This window comes from Artemia sp. Qi Xiang Cuo, chromosome 19 (assembly GCF_049724085.1).
Source record: "Artemia sp. Qi Xiang Cuo chromosome 19, ASM4972408v1, whole genome shotgun sequence".
In the NCBI taxonomy this organism is placed as follows: Eukaryota; Metazoa; Arthropoda; class Branchiopoda; order Anostraca; family Artemiidae; genus Artemia; species Artemia sp. Qi Xiang Cuo.
In genome coordinates this window covers 52743647-52766767 of record NC_142812.1, presented here as the reverse complement: position 1 = coordinate 52766767, position 23121 = coordinate 52743647, and the positions used below count along the sequence as shown (strand labels likewise).

At 35.2% G+C, this 23121-nt stretch overlaps 1 protein-coding gene across 1 annotated transcript in view; it reads right to left on the bottom strand.

The window, feature by feature from the left end:
• Positions 1–3404: 3404 nt before the first annotated feature.
• Positions 3405–23121, bottom strand: part of LOC148940986 (uncharacterized) — a 44402-nt gene continuing 24685 nt past the window's right edge. The window contains exons 2-4 of the mRNA XM_089105182.1: positions 15701–15873; positions 11011–11157; positions 3405–4444 (exon numbers count right to left, since the gene is read on the bottom strand). Of these exons, the coding sequence (XP_088961308.1) occupies positions 3597–4444; positions 11011–11157; positions 15701–15746 (1041 nt within the window). The 5' untranslated portion in view covers positions 15747–15873 and the 3' untranslated portion in view covers positions 3405–3596. The remainder of the gene's footprint in view (positions 4445–11010; positions 11158–15700; positions 15874–23121) is intronic.

Genomic DNA, 23121 nt, shown 5'->3' with positions numbered 1-23121 from the left:
CTGAATCAGAAACTTTTACCAATTCAAACTTTTTTTCTTTTTTTTTAACAGAATATAATCAGCATAGTTTTGTACTTTCCTCACAAAGTAAAAGTGAAAATTTGCAAATTTTCTTCCGCGAGGTGGCAAAAATCTTGCCCCCCCCCAGAATTTTTCTGAATTTACGCCACTGCAATTTTCCCTTCCAATTGGAATCCCTTGCAATTTTTAATTAATCCAAATTTCTGCCGCAATGATGCCAAGATTTGTTCATATTTTCTGGATATTCTTTGTCAAACAATGCCCAACGGATACATCAATAATTCTAACTTTATTTGTCGAATACTTTCAAATTTGAAATACGGTCGCTTATTTAAATGTGGGGAATATGTCACAATATAATTTTACACAATCTGTGGTAATACTTTAACTTATCCTGTATCTTTCCTTAGACAGTGCTATTGCGCTGCCTGATATTTGGTTCAGCTCTATTTGACCCGATGATATCAATACTATTTATTAATATAAATCGGCTAACCCACAAAAAATTAATTTAATAAAAAATCATAAATAATATTCTAACAAATCACACATATTAAAGTTTAGTACAACAAATTAAATCCTAAAGAGTCAAAATCCATTCAAAATTACGAGCAAATGAATAGCGCGATACCCAGGCTATTAGAATAAGAGCTTGGTTCTATTATGAGATTGAACATCCTGTGCTGGGCGGGGGAGTTGAAGGAAGTGGAGGGGGATAAATGTACTGCAGCATAAGTGGTCTGGCCGAAAAAAGCCGAGTGCATACGACTTTCAAAGTCACCCACCCGAAAGTTTGTTTACGCTATACTACTGTCGCCTGCAGCAGCTCATTGCTGACCCTTTTAGTAAAATCGAAGCACCAGCACTTATATTTATGATTGTTTAATGTGTGCGTATTACTTATAATGTATTGCGTAATATTTTTAAATTCATCAAGTAGCGTGTTTGTTAAATAGTTACTTTTCTTCACTACTGCTTTAACTGCATCTACTTCAATAGCACCTCCTCTTGCCCCTCCGTCCAATGAAAATACTGTAGCTACGCCCCTGCCCATCCCCAAAGATTTTGGATAGTAATTACTCTGGTCAGTATCAGACCGAGTCCATGGAGAATAGTTACTCGTACGGTACTTCTTGGTTCCAGCGTGTTATCTCTGTGTACTTCCATCATAATACAACTCATATACAGTTGCCACCGATTTAATATTTTCAAATATAGAATCTGCAATCATAACTCAACTCCAAAAGAGGAAAACAGAATTGAAATAAATAAAAATTTAACAATAGATGCTATCAGATCTTCTAATTAATTTTAATGGTCAAAAACCAAAACTGGTAGTCCAGAAATTGGTAGTCAATTTCCGCGGGGGAATTTCTCATGGGAGCTCGAAACTTCTACAAGAGGGTTCTCGGATAAGCTGAATTTGATGGTGTGATTTTGGAGTCAAGATTTCTTGACTTTTAAGGGGTGTTTTCTCTTTTTTTCGAAAATGAGTCAAACTTCCTCAGGCTCGTAGCTATTGATGGGAGCTACCTCAAAGGATGCATTTTAATACCAAAAGATCCAGGTCTCATTGAACCATCACATAAACACAGAATTAGTTCTAAGGGAGAGGCGACGGAAGAGTGAGGTAGAAATTGATGTAACAAATTATAGTTTAGAAACAAATTTGGGCTATATATTTGCACATTAGGGGGTGGCGGTAAAGCATAGCATATATTAAATGCGTAACCTAACCTAGCCTTGTACCTTTTTTTTACCTTTCAACCCCAAAAAACTAAAGATTAAATAGTTTCCACGAAGTGAAAAACAACTCACTAGCTAGCGGAAACCCCGTTTTGAATAGCATCTTTGACATTCTATATGCGTTTCTCTTGGCGTGTGTACTAGATTCCACACAAGTACCTGTTTCTGGTCTACGCTGTTATTATGAAAATAAAGAGTAATATTAAATCCCAAAACTAGCAGAATTTATTCCGTATAAGAGGAGGATTCCCCTTTCCTCATCCGCACCTCCACCTCATGGTCAAAGAATGTCTCATCCACACCTCATGGCCATGGGGGGGGTGAATCCATCTAGCACCCCTTTTTAGATTAGAATTACTGCGAATGAAAAAAACAATAGCCATTGTAGAGACTAGTACCATGTATTTATTGTGGTCTTAATTCGTTATGAATAGGCTTTGTCAAGATTTTTATGCACACCTAAACTGTAAATTAAATTTTTTTTAGCTGATTGTAGCCAAGAGTATGCGCCAATTATTCTTTAGGTTCGTTCTAATGTTAGCAACCCCTGGGAAGCACAGACATCAAGCTTATCAGGTACGTCAGAAAGTCGAAGTCCTTTGCCTTGGACCGGGTTTGCTGACAGAACCAAATTCAAGAATCTAAGTTTTTTCTGCTTGCACATTTGTGACCTCTTAGAAATAACAATAAACTCATCAGCATATAGAAACAGAAGAACTACTTGCCAAAAAAATTGTGACAGAAAAACTTAGTAATTGAAACTGGCTCAGAATCCAAATAATAGAAAAAAATCAAGTTTCTAAAGGGTGGGAAGATTTGTTAATCCGAAAATTATATTTCTTTGTCAATCAAAATTTGTAGCTCAGCATAAGTCCCACATTTTAGCTAAAAGAAAATCCCGCGAATCACGACTAGCAAATAACGCATTTTTTATCAAAAAGTATTAGGTATATATTTAAGTTGCTAGGAGTGAACGTATTCCTAGAGATTCTCAGTGGTTGACTATTCGTGTGTTGGAGAAGTTGACGGCAGTGTATTTTGGAAACGTTTCTACGTAATTATTTCAGGAAAAGTGTTGGTAGAATCACGACGAGAATATTTTTCTTGAGTGTTCTTGCCCATAGTTTCATTTGGACTCTAAACAGATACTGGCAGATATTTAAGGACTAATATTTGGAGCCCCCCACATCCGGAGAAGCTTGGCTGGGTCTCAGCCTAGAAAAATGAGCGTAAAGCACTTTCTTTAATTTCAATTCAGTGTGGCCGATGACTGACTAAGCTTACTGGTAAGATGCGTTGATGGCCAGAATTTGGGGATTGCATAAAAAATATTTTTTTTTTATACAAGTAATTTTGCTTCTTTCTCTGGTAAAGAAGGAAAGGAGGACATTATAGATTATAGATTTAGGTAATATTATAAGTTATAATATATTGTAAATTAGAAGATATTACACATTTAAACATTAAAGTAACCTCGCCATGCTTTTGTCTAAAACATAGCTTCGTAGTGGTACCCTATGTGGATGACGATTCACCTGTTAAACTAGTTGAAGACATCCTTGGGTTAATATTAAAGGAGAATCTGAGCAAAGAACAAAACCAGCATTAAACTTCGTTTATACGCAAAAAAGAACCTTTATTTACAAACTGAAAAAAAAAAACTTTAAACGATAGTGTTTTATTAAAAAATAACCTACCAAACACGGAAAAGGCAATTTAATTCAAAGAAAGTAGGACTAAACTTGACACATATATGAACACAAACCACACCATTTGTAACTAATTTCCCATAAAAAATACACCAATTTTATTCATAGCATGTCATATTTCTAATAAAAAATATGTCTATACAAATTTGACTTGCAAGAAAACTTTTTTTTGCATATATCACATACATATGGCCTGTCATTTGTGTGGATCCTTTGATGTCTATACAAACTTGATTTGTATGGAAACTTTTTTTTGCATACATTGCACTCATATGGCTTTTCTTTTATTTGAATTCTCTGATGTGTATGCAAATTTGAATTCTGAGTAATTTTTTTTTGGCATTCATTACAGGCGTATGGCCTTTTCTTCATGAGGATTCTTTGACGTGTAAACAAATTTGATGTGTTTGAAAACTTTTTGTTGCATAATCCACATCGTTGCTCCAATTCAGGCCCAGATGCTGATAAATGACCCTTTAAAAGTAAATGCTGCTTTACATCAGCAACTTTTTCATGAAGACATATTGGACACCTTCTTTCCTTACCTATTTGATGTTCAATAAAATGGACAACAAAGTCTAGGTAATCCCAAAGTACCGCAGGACAACTGTCACAATCAATTTGTGACAGTTGCTGACACCGAGTACTTTTGTGAAGACTTAACATTAGAAGAGAGTTTTCAATTTTACCACATAAGCAGCATCGCCATATGGAACCCGCAACGTCTTTCACAAATTTTGGAGTCAGTTTGTCTAATACAACAACAGCCTTTCCTTCTGGCAATTGGCATTGCTTTGGAGTTGGCCAGATACTACCGAAATTACTATTATTTCCAACTGACTCCAAAATGGGTGTGTCACTTCCTTTAGTACGCATTGGTATTGAATCTGTTTCTATTTTGACATCTACATTGGCTGCTATCATTGCTGAAGCCTCAATATTGCAAAGAGTCAAAGGAATTTTGACATCTAAAAAAAAAAAAAAAAAAAAATAAGTACTTGAGATAAAGTTTATTCTAAAAACAGAATTGCAAACAATATGTCTCATTAAGTGCGTTTTGTAGAAAAAGGACAGAATAAGAAGCAAAAACGTCGACCAGATCAACACATTTTTCTTTACCTTACTAGCTCTTTTCAATTTTCCAAAAAAATTACACCAAGGAGCCGAAGATGGAAATAAATAATACTACCTAAAACTATTCCTTTTTAGAACAGGATAGAGGCATAATATACAAAATACATAAATACATCGAGTATATTATTCATAGAAGTAGAATTTAATTAACTAAACTTTTCAGGATAATTACAAAGCTTCCAAACATTCGAAATGGAAAAATTTTCATGATATAGACTCTTTAATGACAGTCATAATATGGAGTAAAATTGGTAGTCTTTCTATCCTTTCTTGTCAAGAAAAGGGATAAGATAAAACTAATTGAAGTATTTACACACTGGCCTCACAGCAGTTAATCTTTAGAACAGGGTTGGACAATTTATCCCGTTTTTCTTATATAAGGAGAAAAAAACAATTGATGGGGACCATTCGTGCATATCAGGGGTGGGAAATCCGCTCCCTCTAAGCTTGGAACAAAAATAAGGGAACTCCTCCTTCTTTTCCTTCTTGAAAATTACAAAATAGGTTCCTTAAAAAAAACTATTTTTTTGTATTGACTGGATCCTTAAATCTGGGATAAACTGTGACACCTCTTTATGGGTATTTTTTGACATTCATTCTTTAAAGCTATTTGCTATTATCATTTGTAGATTTTGTACATGATAAGTATCATTTGTACATTCGAGGTGATAACAAGTCGTTGGAACATTTGTTGGATAATTAGATCTACCTGCAGAACCAGTTTTTTTCGTATTGACTCATGACCTAAGCTTGTTTTTGGACTTCTCTAATTGAATCACTCTAAAATCCCCGATTGTTTATTGGAGAAATTATTACGTTTAAGCTATAAGATTGAAAACAAAAGCTTATATAGGACTGTGGTAAATCTATTGTGAACTGTGTTTCTGCTATTACAATAATGAGTGACGACAATCTTATATGGAATCCTATTCTGAATTACATTTGTCAGGCAATTAAAGCCGGGAATCACTCTGACGATATAAAGCAGTGGAATTTTTTTCAGAGGATTCGATTGTTAACGCTAAAGAATTGTTGTGGCCTCTGGCAGGAATTTCTACTCGTCTTACTGTGCGAACAAAAATTATAGACAATGTTTTGGATATAATAAAAGTATTTCCTGCCTGTGAAGATAAAAAGACTTGTCTGCCACGTTTTGAAATTTTCGAGCCCGACGAAGTAGCATTAATCACAGGCGAGATCAGGGCTACTCTTACCAGAAAAGCAAATGAATTGTGCGTCAAGTTTAACAACTTTGTCGAGTCTAGTCCCTCTTCTCATGTTCCTCCTCCTTCTGTGCGTGTGTTGCTGAGCAACATTCTACTGAAACAAAATCGTCATATGCTGTAGTCTTAAAGAATCCCTTCAAAGATCTACCAAACCCTAAAGCGCGAAAAGCATATTTAGACAATACATGTGGAGATAATAGTTCAAATATTGTCGAATCTTAAAGCAAGAAAAACTGAATGGAAACTTTTTTTTAACAACAAAAGTACAGCGGAATCACTCGCTGAAACAGAGAGTTTAAAAGATACAACAATAAATGCAAAAGTAAAATGCCCTTCGGTTTTTGGAATTATTTGTCATGTTCTAAATGAAATTTCAGCTGAAGAGCTTTGTGCAATGATACCAAATTGTGTTAAGGCAATACAGATGGATAATACTCGATCCTTTAAGATATAGTTCGATAGCAAGCTTCAGTTAAGTTCTGTAATGGATTCTTCGCCAATTTTTGGTTACGAAAGGTTATTAGTAAAGGAATTCAAATTTAAGCCTATGCAATGCTATAATTGTCAATCATTCGGTCATGCAGCTAAATCCTGTACCAGCCCTCCAATCTGCTCGAGGTACGGTGGAAGTCATTCAAATTCTCGGGCTAATCCTTGCCAAAATGCTCAAAAATGTGCTTTGTGGATCTGTTAGGTATCCAAGCTACAGTATTAAATGTCCAGAAGCCCATTATGTCCTATCTAAGCAATAAATTTCGATACATTACACATAGTCTCATGGAACTTAAATGGTGGTGTGATGAAAAAACTACCATTACTGGAGAGATTGTTGTGTTTAAATGACATAGTCTGTTTACAGGAACATTTCCTTTCAACAGAAGCCACCAGTATTCTCGAGTTAAACAGAGGAGTGAAAGCTTTTGCGGTTCCTGCAAAGTCATCTGTAGAAGGTGAACCGTCTGGTGGGGTGGCCATCTTAGTTAGTGGCGCATTAAACCCTGTGTTATATAAGACATCTGACTTTTTCATCGCTGTTAAGATCCATAAGCCAATCGTCTTCTCTGTGTATATGCCTACTGACTATAGAAACAATAAATCTGAAGTGAAACTTAGTGGGGCATGCAGTAAGCTTTCTAATTCTATTAGGAGCTGTCTTAGTCAAGGTTTCGAATGTATTCTTGCCGGAGATATGAATTGTGATGTAACAAATAATAATAGTGCAAGAACCCAATTATTGTTAGCCTCCTGTGACGATCTGTGCCTGACCATCAATGATTCTGATTATACTTATGCACTTAATTCTGGCTCTACCTCTTCTCTTGATTTTATGTTAAGTTCATCGATGATTGAGACGCATGGCAACTCTCATGTAGATCAGAGTGTTTGCGAATCAGATCATTTTCCAATTATAAACAGTTTTAAAACAATTAAAGCAGCTAATGCTGGTTAAACCAAAAAGTGGATTACTAGAGAAGATAGGAATAAGATTGATCCTATCCTCTATCAAGCTATGTTAGATAATATTCTAGATAAGATAAGATTCATTCCCAGATACTCCTGTGGGCTCTTAATTGCGGGGTTGACCAGTCTGTGATATTAGCATTTAAAAATATGTATAAAAATCTTCAAGTACAAATTAATATACCGTCAAATGAGTGTCCAGTTTTATCTTCCCAAATAGTCCAAATGATGAAGGATATTAGGCAGAGTGCAGTATCATCGCCTCTACTTTATAATAACAGCATTATAGAAGCGCAGAAGTATGTTAAACCAAGTTTTATATTTCGTGGTGTAGATATTACGTTATTAAATTATGCACATGACATTTTAATATAAGTAGATCTTTAACTCGTATTGAAGAGAATTTTCATATTCTTAATGAAATGTATGAAGGGACTGGCCTGTCGTTTAATTCTAGTAAAATTGAGTTTATTGTTTTTAATAGTGATTCCTCTGGTGCTGTTTGAAAATTTGGAAATCAACAAGTTATAGGATCTAGTTCCATCATGTATTTAGGACTGCCAATAAGCTCAGATATAATTTCTACTCGCGCTGGCCCACTTTGTATTTTTCAGAAAAAGCCAGGAAAGCGTACGGAACTCTTGCTTCAACAAAGGTAAAATATAATCTCCGAATTCGTGCTAGACTATATAATGCGCTAGTAATACCCCATGTTTTAGCACTGGCTCCGTTTTGGAATATATTTTTTTAACGGATAAGAGAAAACTTCGGTCTACATTCTATAAATTTTTAAAGTTTCTATTGAATGTTCCCCTATGGGCCAAAAATTCATTTTTAAGTAATAAGTATGGTGCTGCGGAACCAGTTTCTGCCATTTTGAAACGCCGAGCCAAGTTTCTGAGGTCATTACATCCATTTAATAGCCTAAATTTGGCAATTAACCCATGAGTTACTCTTTATTTTAATAGCTATTTGTTGTTAATTGATTGTTTTCATGTGCTGTGTGAATTTGTTGCATTAGAGTCTTTTTTCTTTTTTCTATTATTTCTCTTTTGCTCCATTCATGCATTTTGTATGTACTTTTTTTTGAATGGGTTAATAAATTTATTATTACTATATGAAGCCAAACTAAAAGTGAATATTTCTAAGTTGGTAAAATAGAGAAATCCGTGGGAAAACACGGGAAGCGTTTGATGATTTGCGTGAAAAAAAAACAACAACAAATGAATGTGCATTGTCAGTTTAATATACCTTTCAATATATTTATTCCTTAAAGACTTAATAATATTTGATTTGTTAAAGTTAAAAATGTGAAAACTTTTGAAATGTATTGTTTTCAGTAAAGTGCAAAATATATATTCTGATCTTGAGAAGGCACGGGGGTTGCCAGCACTACTCACGCTAATTATTGCTATTTTGAGTTTGAATAGGTTATTTATTGTAATTTCTGTTAGTTTTAAGTTTCACTTATTTATTAATAGTGATTTTTGGTAGTTTTACGCTTGGGAGATTATTTTATTTTTGCTCATTTTTGGTTTAATGGAGTTCCTTACTTTCCTTTGAAATACTTATTTTGTAGAAAAAGTTTTTTTAATTAATCTAAAGAAAATAAACCAATTGTTGGGGATCATTCCTGCATATAAGAGGTAGGGAATCTACTCTCCCCAAGCTTGTGATAAAATAAAGGAACACCTCCTCCTCCTTGAAAATTAAATAGTAGAGTCCCTAAAAAAATCTTTTTGGTGTATTAACTGGTTCATTAAATCTGGGATAAACTGTGACACCTCTTTAGGGGTATTTTTTTATATTATTTTTTAAAAGCTATTTACTATTTTATGAAACCAAACGAAAAGTGAACATTTTTAAGTTGATAAAATAGAATAAAAAAAGAAAAAGAAATATTCACGATTTCTATTATATAGCTTTGATATGATATATAATTGACTTGAAATAAAGATTAAACTGAAATACATCAAAATGGAAGAGAGTAAAACTGAAAGAAATTTAAAATCAGAGACAATGCTATAGCGTTGCCCATAGTAAAGGCCATACGGCTCCAATGTTTTATTATTTAATATTTTTTTCCAGAAGCACTTCATATGGAAGAGGTCGTCCTAGAAACCTCAAAGTGGGCTCAATCGATTGGAAATCAAGAGTTCTAGTGCCCTTTTTAAGTGTCAAAAGTAATTGGAAGGCAACTAACACCCCTTCCACGCCCACCAGTTCCCCAACCATATCCAATCAAGATTTTGAGATAGCCATTTTGTTCACCGTAGTTGAATTCCAGATAGAAATTATGTTTTTGAGGAGGACACTACCCCACAGCCCTTAGGGCAAGGGTTGTAAGTTATGCCCAGGGGGCATATAAGGTTTTTATAGAAAGCTAACAAAACGAACAGAAATTAAATAGACAATCATAGAAAAAAATATACAGCAAGTAATAATATAAATGGATAAATACATCTTAAAGCGAGTAAGGCTTGGATTGAATATTAAAATCAAGCTTAAAACGAAAAAAATATTTTCTTATTGAAGCATAAATGAAACTTAAAACAAACAGAAATCAAATAAAAAACAAATTCAAACAAATATAAAATAGAAATTAATCTAAATTTACAAATTAATCTTAAAACAAGTGAAACTTAAATTGAATTTGTAAATCAAGGTAGACACTAACAAAAATCACTACAAACAAGAGTTTGGGTATCACCTCCTTCCCTCACTGTAAAACTCTAAAACCTACTGCGTCATTGGTGCTTTACTGAAATCTACATGCGTCTTGAACAGTCTTGGAAATCATAAACAACATCAAATTGAACATTTGAGGTATAATGATATTAATTGTTGAAAGATCCATCAGTTCAAGAATTTATTTTACTGTAATTGTATTTTTATTTTCAATGCTGTAAGAACTAGAAAAGAACATATTTGTAATATAGTTCGATTTGAGTGAAGTACCAATGACGCAGCAGGCTTTAGGTTTTTATTTACAGTTAAGGAAGGAGGCAGCATCTAAACACTTGTTTGTAGTGAAACTGGCCTATTTTCGTATTGAACAACTTTAAAAAGAGTTAATAAATTAAACTGAATATTTGATGTATAATGATATTAGTTGCTGAAAGCTTATCAGTTCAAAATGTTACTATAATTTTAATGTATATTTTCAATATCAAGCACAAAAGAAAATATTTGTCATAAAATTGGTTTTCAGTAAAGCGCCAATCACGCAGTAGGTTTTAGACTTTTATAGTGAGAGAAGGAGGTGATACCCAAACTCTTTTTTGTAGTGATTTTTGTTCGTTTTAAGCTTGATTTGCATATTCAATTTAAGTTTCACTCGTTTTAAGATTTATTTATTAATTTACATTAATATCTATTGTAGATTTGTTTGCATTGATTGTTTATTTAATTTCTGTTCGTTTTAAGTTTGATTTTCATATTCAATCTAAGCATTAATCACTTTAAGATCTATTTATTCATTTATATTATTACTTGTTGTATGTTTTTTGCTATAATTGTCTATTTAATTTCTGTTCGTTTTGGGTTTTATTTATTCTTTAATAGTAATTTCTGGTAGTGTTTAGTTTTAATTTTAACAGGTATTTTTATATGCTGATATTAACTATAAAATAGCAATTACTTTTATTTGAAAAACTTATATTTAGAAAATTTTTTTTAAATTAATATTAAAGAAAGAGGGCATAGATACTAACCAACATCATTGTAAGAAGTAGAATTTATTTGAAATACGTCCAACTCAGATTTAGGCTGCAAAGACGTCCAAGGGAATATATTGGAAACATCATCGTGATCACGCAGTGCAAAAGAATCTGAGGCTACAGGGATTTCCTCTTCGACTTCTAAAAAATAGGACAAGTTAAAGAGCTTATTAGAACACGTGGTGAGCTTGCCTAGATTGTTTACCTGTCACTTTGACAAAAATTAACAACCAGAGACAAAAACATTTTAAACACTCAGGTGCAATAATTGAGTTTCACTCAGATTAACTCTCCCAAATTTTCTTTTTTGGGAGAGTTTTATCCACATTCCCTTTCTTACAGTTTCTTGAAGAAATTATTCGCTTTTACAAAATATTTAAAGAGAAAAGTCAACATTTTCTGTGATTAAATTATGCAAATGGGGCCTGAATTTCGTCGAAACATGACATGACCATTAAACATTAGTTTAAAGTCAATTACAAGTAGAATTGGAAGTTCTTACCGTATGGGAATCAGCTAGCATTAAAAAAATACTACCTTAGAGACTGGGCTCAGATTTATGAGCCAGGGAAAACAGTAGGCTAATCTTCCAAACAAACAGCACAAAACAGCAGATTGAAACACCGTATAATCCTTATTTCGAAATCTTCTTAAAAAAATACTCGGTAGTCTAAAGCCTCCCATCTTGAAGAAATGGAAAATTTCACTCGAAATCAGAACCATCAGAGCATAAACAGAAAACAGACAACTTTCACTTCATTTCTTGCTGATGTAGCAATTTTCTTATGAGTCTGTAGCCAGAGCTACAACCTCCTTCGGTCTCTTTCAAATCACCTGATCGCCCATTTCATCCCTTTGTAGGTACTATCACCAAACAATGTGATACATTACAAAAACATTACAATGTGATACATTGTGATTCTATAACAAAAAACTACCTACTGACTTTTCTTACTAAATGGTTAAAGTTATTTTTTGGTCTGTCTGCGTCTGATTCACATCATCATCTCTTTAACTCATGATTTTCCAGACGTTCCCAAATTGTGTCCTGCTAAAAAATGTCTACTTTTCTTCTAAACTGCTTCTTCACTTTTATTCACGTTGCGTGTTACGGTTACGCGCAATTCAGACATTTTCTCCACTTGTGTCTAAAAGTAAGTGATTGGTAAGCAGCTTTTCCTACAAATTTATTAAGCAGTTTTTACAATTTAATCTGGCACTTTAAATAGATTGAAGTCAAATGATATGAAAGTAATTCGTTTATTTCTGTGTTACCAAAAGTTCCGTCTTTTTTCCATTACTATCAGAATTAAGACCATTGACCTGAACTTAGTTTGTTCAGTATTTTGTTTGATAAAAGTAATTAAAAAATACATAAATATACCAGATGACAGAAGAAGGATTTACCTCCCAAGTAGATTTCTATTCTAAAGCGGGAATTGATCAGTTTCAACAAGACCCTCGACGCAACGAGTCAAAATGTCATTTGTGCTTTAGATTCGATAATTCCCGTGCATATCCTTATTGATCTTTTTAATGGCGATCTCAAATTTTCCATTGGATGCATTTCAGATAAAACGTGTGGGGGAGGTAGCTGCCCTCTGATCCCTTTGACTCCTAAAAAGGGCACAATAACTTCTGATTACCAATCCAATAAGCCCCCTCCGAAGTATATACGACCACTATTTCTATAAAAACGTAATATGACCCCAGGGCATAATTTGTAACCCTTGCCCTGAGGGATTTTGAGGTTTCTCATCCTCAAACCATAATTTCCGGACCCTTCAACTACGCTGAAAAAAATTCCTGGGGAGGGGCTTTGCTTTCAAATAACTTTTGACTCTTAGAAAGGGCCCTATAACTTCCAATTTCAAATCAAGTGAGCTCAGTCTGAAATTAAACGGCCACCCATTCCATAAAATCCTTATATGCCCCGAGGGCGTAACTTACAACCCTTGCCCTAGGGCTTAGGGGGGTTGGGTCAGCCCTGCAAGCATTGTTTATATGTTCTTTGGATAATTTTGAACAAAATGGTTATGTCACTATTTAAATCAGATACATTTGGTGAAACGAGGGGTAGTCGGGGGGGGGGGGGGCTGAATAATACACTGTGCCAACATCGTTCTTTACTTTAGCAGCGCTATTGCGCTGCCTTTGATGTCTTTAGGGAGAATGCAGCTAAAAGCGGCTCAGAAGGGGGGATGGTTGCCTGTCAGTCACCTTTGACTCATAAACAGAGCACTAGAACTCTCAATTTCTAATAGAATGAGTCGTCTCCGAAGTTTCTACGACTAATCCTTCGAAACGAAGTGGTCTGGAAAAAACAAAATCATACGCAGCGCAATAGCGCTGCCTAAGTAAAGAACGATGTTCGCACAATATATTATTTTTGTTTTCTTTTAGACCAGGGCACTTCGTATCGAAGGAGTCGTCGTGGAAACTTCAAAAAAGGTTCGTTAGATTGGAAATTAGAAGGGCTTGTGCCTTTTTTATTAGCCGAAAGTGATTGGAAGGCAACTAACACCCTTTCCACGCACACCATTTCCCCAAACACATCCAATCAAAATTTTGAGATAGTCGTAGTTCAAAGATTCAGAAATTATGTCTTTGAGGATTACACTCCCCTCACAGCCCTCAGGGTAAGGGTTGTAAGGTATGCCCTGGGTGCATATAAGGTTTTTATAGTGAACGTTGTCGTAGAAACTTCAAAAAGGGTTCATTCGATTGGAAATTGAAAGGGCTAGTGCCATTTTTAATAGTTGAAAGTGATTGGAGGGCAAACAGCCCCCCTCTCACGCCCACCATTTCCCCATACACATCCAATCAAAATTTTGAGATAGCCACTTTGTTCAACGTGATTGAAAGTTCTGAAAATTATGTCTTTGAGGATGACAACCCCCTCCCAAGGTCCTCAGGGCAAGGATTGTAAGTTATGCCCTGGGGGCACATAAGGTTTTTATAGAAAGCGATGTCATATAAACTTCGGAGGGGGCTCATCGGATTGGTAATCAGAAGCTCTAGTGCTCTTTATAAGACTCAAAGTAAACGAAAGGCAGCTACCCAACCACCCCCCCCCCACCCAAACACGTCGTATTTTCTCGAATTTTGTTAAATAGTCCAAAGACCATATGTAGGGATGACACAACCCCGCAGTGCCCTGGGGATAGAGTTGTAGGTTATTTTATGAGGGCGTATAAGGTTTTTATTGAATGGACGGTCGTATGAACATCAGATGGGACTTATCTGACTTGAAATTGGAAGTTATAGTGCCCTTTTTAAGAGTCAAAGTGATTTGAGATCAAACAGTCCCACCCCCACTCTCAGCATTTGCCTTAACACTTCCAATCCAAATTTGGAGATGACAATTTTATTCATCGTAGTTGAAGGTTTCAGAAATTATGTCTGTGAGGAATACACCCCCCCCCCCACAGCTCTTAGGGAAAGAGCTGTAAGTTATGCCCTTGGTACATATAAGGTTCTTATAAAAAGGGTGGTCGTATATGCTTTGGAGGGGACTCATTGGATTGGTAATAATAAATTCTATGTATGTAATATGTATGTTAAACTGATAATGCACATTCATTTGAATTTCTTTCCGTGAAGTACACATTATATTGTTTTACAAATTATAACGCAGGGGTTTGCCCCCCTAGTCAATACCTCGCTCTTTACGCTAGAGTTCCAATTTTGTTCCAATTCTTTAAGAATGACCCCTGAATCACAAAGGTCGTTTCATTAGAATAGTTGTTATTCTAAAATAGCTCTTTTGAAAGTACTAAAAAGAACTTAGCGTAAAGAGCAAGGTATTGACTAGGGAGCAAACCCCCTCGTATAAGTCAAAATTTGTAACTGAATATAATTTGTACTTTACTGAAAAAATGTACTTTACTGAACATATACTGATATTTATTCCTCAAAATTTTGATTAATTTTCGATTTCTTAAAGTTACAAGAGTGAAAACATTTAAGAGAATTTTTTCAGCAAACCACAAATTATATTCTGACATTTAGAAAGCATAGGGGTTTTGAACCCTACTGCTCGTTTTGAATTTCACTCTATTATTTATTATAATTTCTGTTTGTTTTGGGTTTCATTTATTTATTGAGACTGATTTGTGGTAGTTGTATGCTTTGATTCTATATTTCTTTGATTCTAGTATGCTTGATTCTATTCGATTCTATTATGCATTGACTCAGGGCAGGGGTTCGAGGCCTGGTGTCGTTGACAATTTTGTTTGCAACGGGGGTTGTTGGTTTGACTCTGTAAGCTTAGCCAGAGTTGACCCACCTCCGTGTGGGTATTACTGATACTTTTTTACACTAGCCTGTCAAGGCAATATATATATATATATATATATATATATATATATATATATATATATATATATATATATATATATATATATATATATATATATATATATATATATATATATATATATATATATTTACACTAGACTGCCAAAAGCAAAATGTTTTCCACCTGTTTCTTGGTATTCTTCCTTAAAACCGATCTCCTGACCAAGAATGTTTGGTCCCCTTAACACTGGTAATGATTCATGAAAGTTACAAAAAAAAAACACTCTAGGATTTACTCCTATTTCACCAAAATTTCTTTCCCTTTGACAAACATAGGGAAAAGATATAAAACAAAAAAGAAGACTAAAAGAAATACTGAACTTACCCTGCTTCAAAAATGGAAGGTCAGACAACATGGCCTCTTCAGTCATTTTAAGAATTCCACACAGATTCCAAATTCAATGCTTCAATAAAAGGATTCAATTTTTGAGGATCGTACCAAAAAAAAAACTTCTATTTCTTCTTCCAAGATGGAAAACCTGTTAAATTCCTGCCCCTCTAAAAAAAAAGAATTCAAACGTCTTACCATATAATGCATAATGGGTCTCCTTTGAAAAAAAAAAACTAGATTACAGATTAATATAAGTAAAACTATCAGAAAACTAGAAGATACTTAAAAGGATTTGGAGCTTTTTTAGCACAAGGCTGCAACCAATGGGCAATTCCATTAATTTATATGAATCATAAGATTAGCAACATTATTTCCTACATGCCATAAAAATTTAATCTTCTATGGTAGCTATCCCCAAAGAAATGCCCAAGCACTTTGTATTCTTTTAGTAACTCCCCCAGTATAAAATGGAAATCTGATCATTAAGTAAAAGTCAAAGGAATTCCCTGGATGGGACTGATGTCTTGCAATAGCATATTTAGTTTAATAAAGGAAATAAAGGGTCGGTGGAGCTATTAAACAACAAATACATTACTGAATTTTACAATCTATTAAAGACAGATCACCTTGAGGTTTACTCAAAGCAAGCAAGTCCATAAATACCTACCCAGTTTGTCACCAGCCTTTAAATGATTTCTTATTTTTTTTTTATTCTGCCCCCCCCCCCCTCCGTATTTTGAAAAGAATACCGTTTTTTTGGGGGGGAGGAGGAGAGTATTTTCACTGAAAACACAATTATTTGATAAAGTATAACTGAGAAGCATAATAAGTGGAAGTTAATTTGTTAAGGTTTTAACAGTCATTTTAGTATAGTTAGTAAAAATCATATCAAGAGCTCTATTGTTGGGATGCAAAATAAAAGCAACCTGCTTTGTCATTCAACTTAATATTTAGAATTTTTAAGTGGGAGAAACTGCATATTTATGACAAACAACCATTAAACAATAAAACAATGTTTTTATGTTTTATATTTTATGTTTTATAGTGACCTTTACATTTGTGAACTTTCTAGTGACGGATACAGATATAATTTGCCAAAAAAATCCACTCCAGAAGAAAACCTAGCCTAAAGTTTAAACCCTGCATTCTCAGCCCATATTCATACTCACATGTTTCTCCCTGGTCTATTACACATTAAAGAACAGTCTCAATAATTCGTTGTGGGTTCCCAGTTACACAAAAAAAATTATTTAGAAAAACAATCAAACCGAATAAATTTCTAGTGTGGACAGTAAAACTATTTTAAGACAGTTTAATTAAACAAACACAAATACGTGAAAATCTGATTGAAAGAAGTGTATGATATTTATTGAAACTGATTATTCAAAAGCCCAAATTTCAATGGGAATTTTATTTTAATCATTCACAAGATGAATGCGAAAACTTTACTTTAAACTCATATAATATGGTCTCTTATTAGTGGATCCATGCTGGGCACACTGGATACAGGGCTACATCTAAGATTTTAAGTTTGAAGGAGGAATTTAAAGAATGTGTCAACAAAATCTCCCAGTATGCCGACTAATGTACACACAAACTAAATTGCCTAGGTGTCACCACACGGCAACGACACCTCGGAACTTCCCCCTCTCCACCTTACGGCACCCCACTCCCCTTAGCTGCGCCTCTGACTGGATATCATGGTTTTAATCGACTGAATATTGGATCTTTCATCCATGCAAGTGAACATTCATTGAAAATAAATGTATGGTTTATTGTTGTTTTGGAAGAAGTTTTATGTTCTTGAACTCACTATACATTTCGAACATTGCTGCAACAGGTGTGTACTGAGAAGAATTGGCAACAAATAAGCTTTGACTTCATTTGACTCACCTCCGCTGCTCTTTTCACCATGGTCAGACCTAGCTTGTGGCTCTGCCCCCAAGGGTTGGAATAGCAAAATTACCTAAGGAAATACGGCACCATCTTCTGGATATGTTGTACATAAAAACAATCGGCCGAGATCCGACATTTTTTTCCCGATATCTAATAATGACACTGACACCACATCAGCCATACGGGCCCGATAATATCGGATGGCCGATATGTCGGTCGGGCCCTACTGATAAATTATGCTATACGTTAATCCATGAATCCGATCACACCAAACCTCTTTAATTTAGTGTTGAAAGTATAGTTAATTTTAGTGTTGAAAGTATAGTTAATTTTAGTGTTGAAAGTATAGTTAGAACATAATTTGCACTTTACTGAAAAAAATGTAAATGTTTTTACTTTTATAACTTTAATAAATCAAATAATATTAACATTTTGATTAATAAATATCAGTATATGTACATTAAACTGACAATGTACATTCATTTGTATTTTTTTTCAGTAAAGTGCAAATTATGTCCTTGCCTTGGGAAGGCATAGGGGTTTTGAGCACAACTTATGTTAATTTCTGCTCGTTTTGAGTTTGGCTCGGTTATTTATTGTAATTTCTATTCGTTTTGGGTTTTATTATCGATGCTGATCTGCGGTAGTTTCACGCTTCGTAGATTATTTGATTTTATTTCTGCTCATTTTTTGTTTAATGGAGTTCTTTACTTTTCTTAGAAAAACTTATTTTGTGGGAAAAGTATTTTTTAATTAATTTCTGTTGGTTTTATATTGACGTAGTCTTTTTGGGGAAGAAGAAAATGATACTTGAAATCTTTTCGTTTATTTAAGACTTTATAGTTTGGTCTGCTATTTGTATGCTTGAAATTTTATTTTTTAGGGCAATTTTTAACGACATACCCCCTTTTAAAAATCTGGACACAAATGGTAGTGTTTAATTTCGTTTCATACCTCCTCTAGTTGACCTGAAATGGAAAACTTGATACCATTCGCAAAAAAAACTGCTTCATTTCTTTTATAGCCTGGATACACTTACGCTATTTTGACTTGGTTAAATTTTAAGAGCAGAAGTGGCTCTGAAAGTTCGAACATAATACCCTCAGTCGTTCTTGGGATACTGCTCAGATGCCTTATTAGGAATTAGCATAAACACAATGCATTTTGGTTTAATCTTAAGGCAACATTTAGTTTTTAAACATAAAGGCAAATGAGAGGGTGGGCGTGAGACGGGGATTAGTTGCCCTCCAATCACTTTCGACTATTAAAAAGGGCATCAGCTCTTTTTATTTTCAATCAAATGAGCCCTTTTCGAAGTTCCTACGACAAGTCCTTCGATACGAAGTGCTCTGGTCTAAACAACAACAACAAAAAATCATACATTATACCCACATCGATCTTACTATAAAAATTTCAAGCCTTCCAATCACTTTCGACTATTAAAAAGGGCACTAGGCCTTTTTGAATTTCTTAGCCCTTTTTGAGTTTCTACGACAACGCTTTCTATAAACACCTTATATGCCTCCAGGACATAAATTACAACCCTTACCCTAAGGGCTGTGAGGGTGGTTGTCATCCTCTAAGGCATAATTTCCCGAACTTTCAACTACTTTAAACAAAATGGCTATCTCAAAATTTATATTGGATGTGTTTGGGAAAATGGTGGGCGTGAAAGGGGCATTAGTCATTCTCCCATCACTTTCAACTAATAAAAAAGGCACTTGTCCTGTCATTTCCAATCAAATGAGTCCTTTTGAAGTTTCTACGACAACGCTTTCAAAAAAACCTTATATGCCCCCAGGGCATAACTTACAACCCTTGCCCTGAGGGCTGGGGAGGGGGGTTGGATCCTCAAAGACCTAATTTCCAAAACTTTCTACTACGTTGAACACAGTAGCTATCAGAAAATTTTCATTGGATGTGTTTAGGGGAATGGTGAGCGTGAGAGGGTGGTTAGCTACCCTCCAATCACTTTCGACTATTAAAAAGGGCACTAGCCCTCTCAATTCCCAATTGAACGAGCCCCTTTTGAAGTTTTTACGACAACTCTAACAATTAAAACCTTATATGCCCCCAGGGCATAACTTAAAACCTTTGCCCTGGGGGCTTTGGCATCCTGAGATACATAATTTCCAGAACTTACATTACGTTGAACAAAATGGCTATCTCTAAACCTTGATTGAATGTGTTTGGGAAATGGTGGGCATGAGAGGGGGGTCAATTATTCTCCACTTACTTTCGACTATTAAAAGGGGCAATTTCCAAACAAATGAGCCCTTTTTGAAATTTCTAAAAGAACTTTCTATATAAACCTTATATGCCCCCAGGACATAACTTACAACGCTTGCTGTGAGTGCTCTGAGGGGGTTATCATCCTAAAAGACATGATTTCCAGAACTTTCGACTACGTTGAACAAAATGAATATATCAAAATTTTGATTTCGATGTGTTTGGGGAAATGGTCGTTGTGAGAGAGGGGTTAGTTACCCTTAAATCACTTTCGACTATTAAAAGGGCACTAGTCCTTTCAATTTCCAATTGTAAGATCCCTTTTTGATGTTTTTATAACATCGCTTTCAACAAAAACCTTATATGCCTCCAGGGCATAACTTACAACCCTTGCCCTGAGGGTTGTGGGGAGAGGGGTTGTCATCCTTAAAGCCCTAATTTCCAAAACTTTCAACTACGTTGAATAAAATGGCTATCGAACAATTTTGATTGGGTGTGTTTGGGGAAAAGGTGGGCGTGAGAGGGGGTTTAGTTGCCCTCCAATCACTTTCAACTATTAAAAAAGGCACTGGCCAATTCAACTTCCAATCGAATTAGCCCTTTTTGAAGTTTCTACGACAACGCCTTTTATAAAAACCTTATATGTCCCCAAGGCATAACTTGAAGGCTGTGAGGGAGTGTCCACCTCAAAAACATAATTTCTACCTTGAAATCAACTACGCTGAACAAAATGGCTATATCAAAATTTTGATTGGATGTGTTTCGGGAAATGGTGGGTTCGAAAAGGTTGTTAGTTGCCTGCCAATCACTTTCGACTATTAAAAAGGGCAAAAGTCGATCCAATTTCCAATGGAATGAGCCCTTTTTGAAGTTTCTACGACAATGTCTTCGATACGAAGTGCCCTGCTCTAAAGAAAAAAAAAAAATAATACATTGTGCCGACATCGTTCTATATGCCATCAGGGCATAACTTAAAACCCTTGCCCTGAGGGTTGTGGGGTGGGGATGTCTTCCTCAAAAACATACTTTGTATCTGGAAATCAACTGCGCTGAACAAAATGGCTATCTAAAAATTTTGATTGGATGTGTTTGGGGGAATGATGGTCGTGGAGGGGAGGCTAGTTGCCCTCCAACCACTTTCGAATATTAAAGAGGCCACTATCCACTCCAATTTCCAATCGAATAAGCCCTTTTCGAAGTTTCTACGACAACACCTTCGATACGAAGTGCCCTGGTATGAAAAAAAAAAATAATAATACATTGTGCCACATCGTTCATTACTTAGGCAGTGCGATTGCGCTGCCTATGATCTTCCGCAGTGCAGTGATCAGAAACTGCTTTTTTTCGGTTCCAAAAGAAAAATTTCAAGACTACAAATTACTTTATAGTCCAGTAAAAGTACGGTTTGACCGGGACAAAATTGCAACAAAAGGCTTGTTGATTACACCAAAATGTACAGAAAAAATCGCTGAACAACCTTTCCAAAATTCGCTAAAATCGCCCACCGGGATAACCTTCTGGGGCTGCTTAAAGAGGGTGGAAGGGGGCAAAAAATAGGTTTTTCCATTTTTGACATTTAGGAAGCTTTTTTTACACCAAAATATTCAAAAAGAATTGCTGAACAAAATATCTGAAATATGCTAAAATTTCCCGTTGGAAAAATCTTCTATGGCTGCTTAAAGGGGGTGGAAGGGACAAAAAATCTTTTTTTTTTCTTTTTTGACAATTAGGAAGTTTTTTTTACACTAAAATGTTCAGAAAAAATCGCTGAACAACATATCCAAAATCCGCAAAAATCACTCGCCAGGAAAACCTTCTGGGGCTGCTTAAAAGGGGTGAAATTTTTTTCGATTTTCGTTATTTCTGTACGTTCGGGGACTCAATTCTGGTATAAATCAACTAGCTGAAACCAAAAATGATATTACTTTTATTGTAACACGACTGTAACTTATATTAAACTATAAACACGATTTTAATAACTCCATCGTAAAAATAAAGGAAATAGCTTTTCTTCCGAAGTGTTAGAAAGATCAGATCAATGGAAGCCTGAAATACTTCAAACATCAACACAGAAAAATCTCGAAAGGCAATTTAAAAGAGCAGAAAAGTACCCGCACTCTTTGTTGCTTCGCTAATCGTTGGAAACCTGGTTATTCGACGAGAATCAACCGTGTGAAGACTAGACTGCAAAAAAACGGAAACTATGGGCATAACCGCATAGAAACTTGAAAAATCATTCTTATTATCGGCTTCTTCTACAGTTGGAAAACAAAAACATTAACACGTCTATATATAAATCGCAGTTTTGATAATCGTCATTTTTAGATCACATAATAATGAGCGCTACAAAAGAGCACAACCACCGTTATTGCAAAACACTAAATTCTTCTTCTTCTAGAGATGTTGATTCAGAGTTATTACTTTTTGTTCCCATGCACTTTCCAAAAGCAAGTGTGCAGGGCATGCCATTCTTACGGCAAGTAGATCTGGCCGTATCGCAACCTGATTTACATTTGCAGTGGATAATTTGAAGAAGACTTAGAGAGGCCGGTTTCTTCTCCGTCATTACTGGGATGTAACTATCAGCAGAGAGTCGCCATCCCCAGTTCTCCGGTTTCATCACAGCAGCCTCGCTTTTCCATTCCGTTACCTGAAAATACACGCGAAAAGAATGGAACTTCGCAGCTGAGGGTGTGGTAGGCATCCGATCAGGGCAGACAAATGCAGAAGAGGAAGCGAGCTTGGCCAAGAACAGACGATGTCTCAATCCCCTCCTCCCTCAAACGATAACTTCTATTTCAATATTGATTGACCTAAGCTATGGCTTAGCTTCCTACGGATGAGGCAACATCTCAAGTCTATCAAGTCTATTTACTCATAATAATGTGTCTGCCAAACTAGCTGATATAACAGTCAGGTACTTTTAGAAGATAGATGGCGATCCTGCTGTGCAGCCTGCGTTTTCGAAACCTAACTGTACCTAGTCTTTAATGGGCCGTATAGACTAGAATATTCAAGTTTCTATGCGTCTATGCTTAGTCTCTCTTTTTCTAAAGTCTAGTTTTCACAAGTTTGATTCTCATCAGATAATCAGGTTTCCGATGACAAGCCAAGCAAAAAAGAGTGAGGTACTTCTCTGCTCTTTTAAGTTCGAGATTTTCCTCTATTGCTTTTTGCAGGCTGTTCGAAATATTTCAGGCGTCCGTTGATCTGATCTTTCTGTAAAACCTTTATTCTGGCAATGGAGTTATTAAAATCTTATTTTTTGTAGTTTAATATAAGTTAGAGAA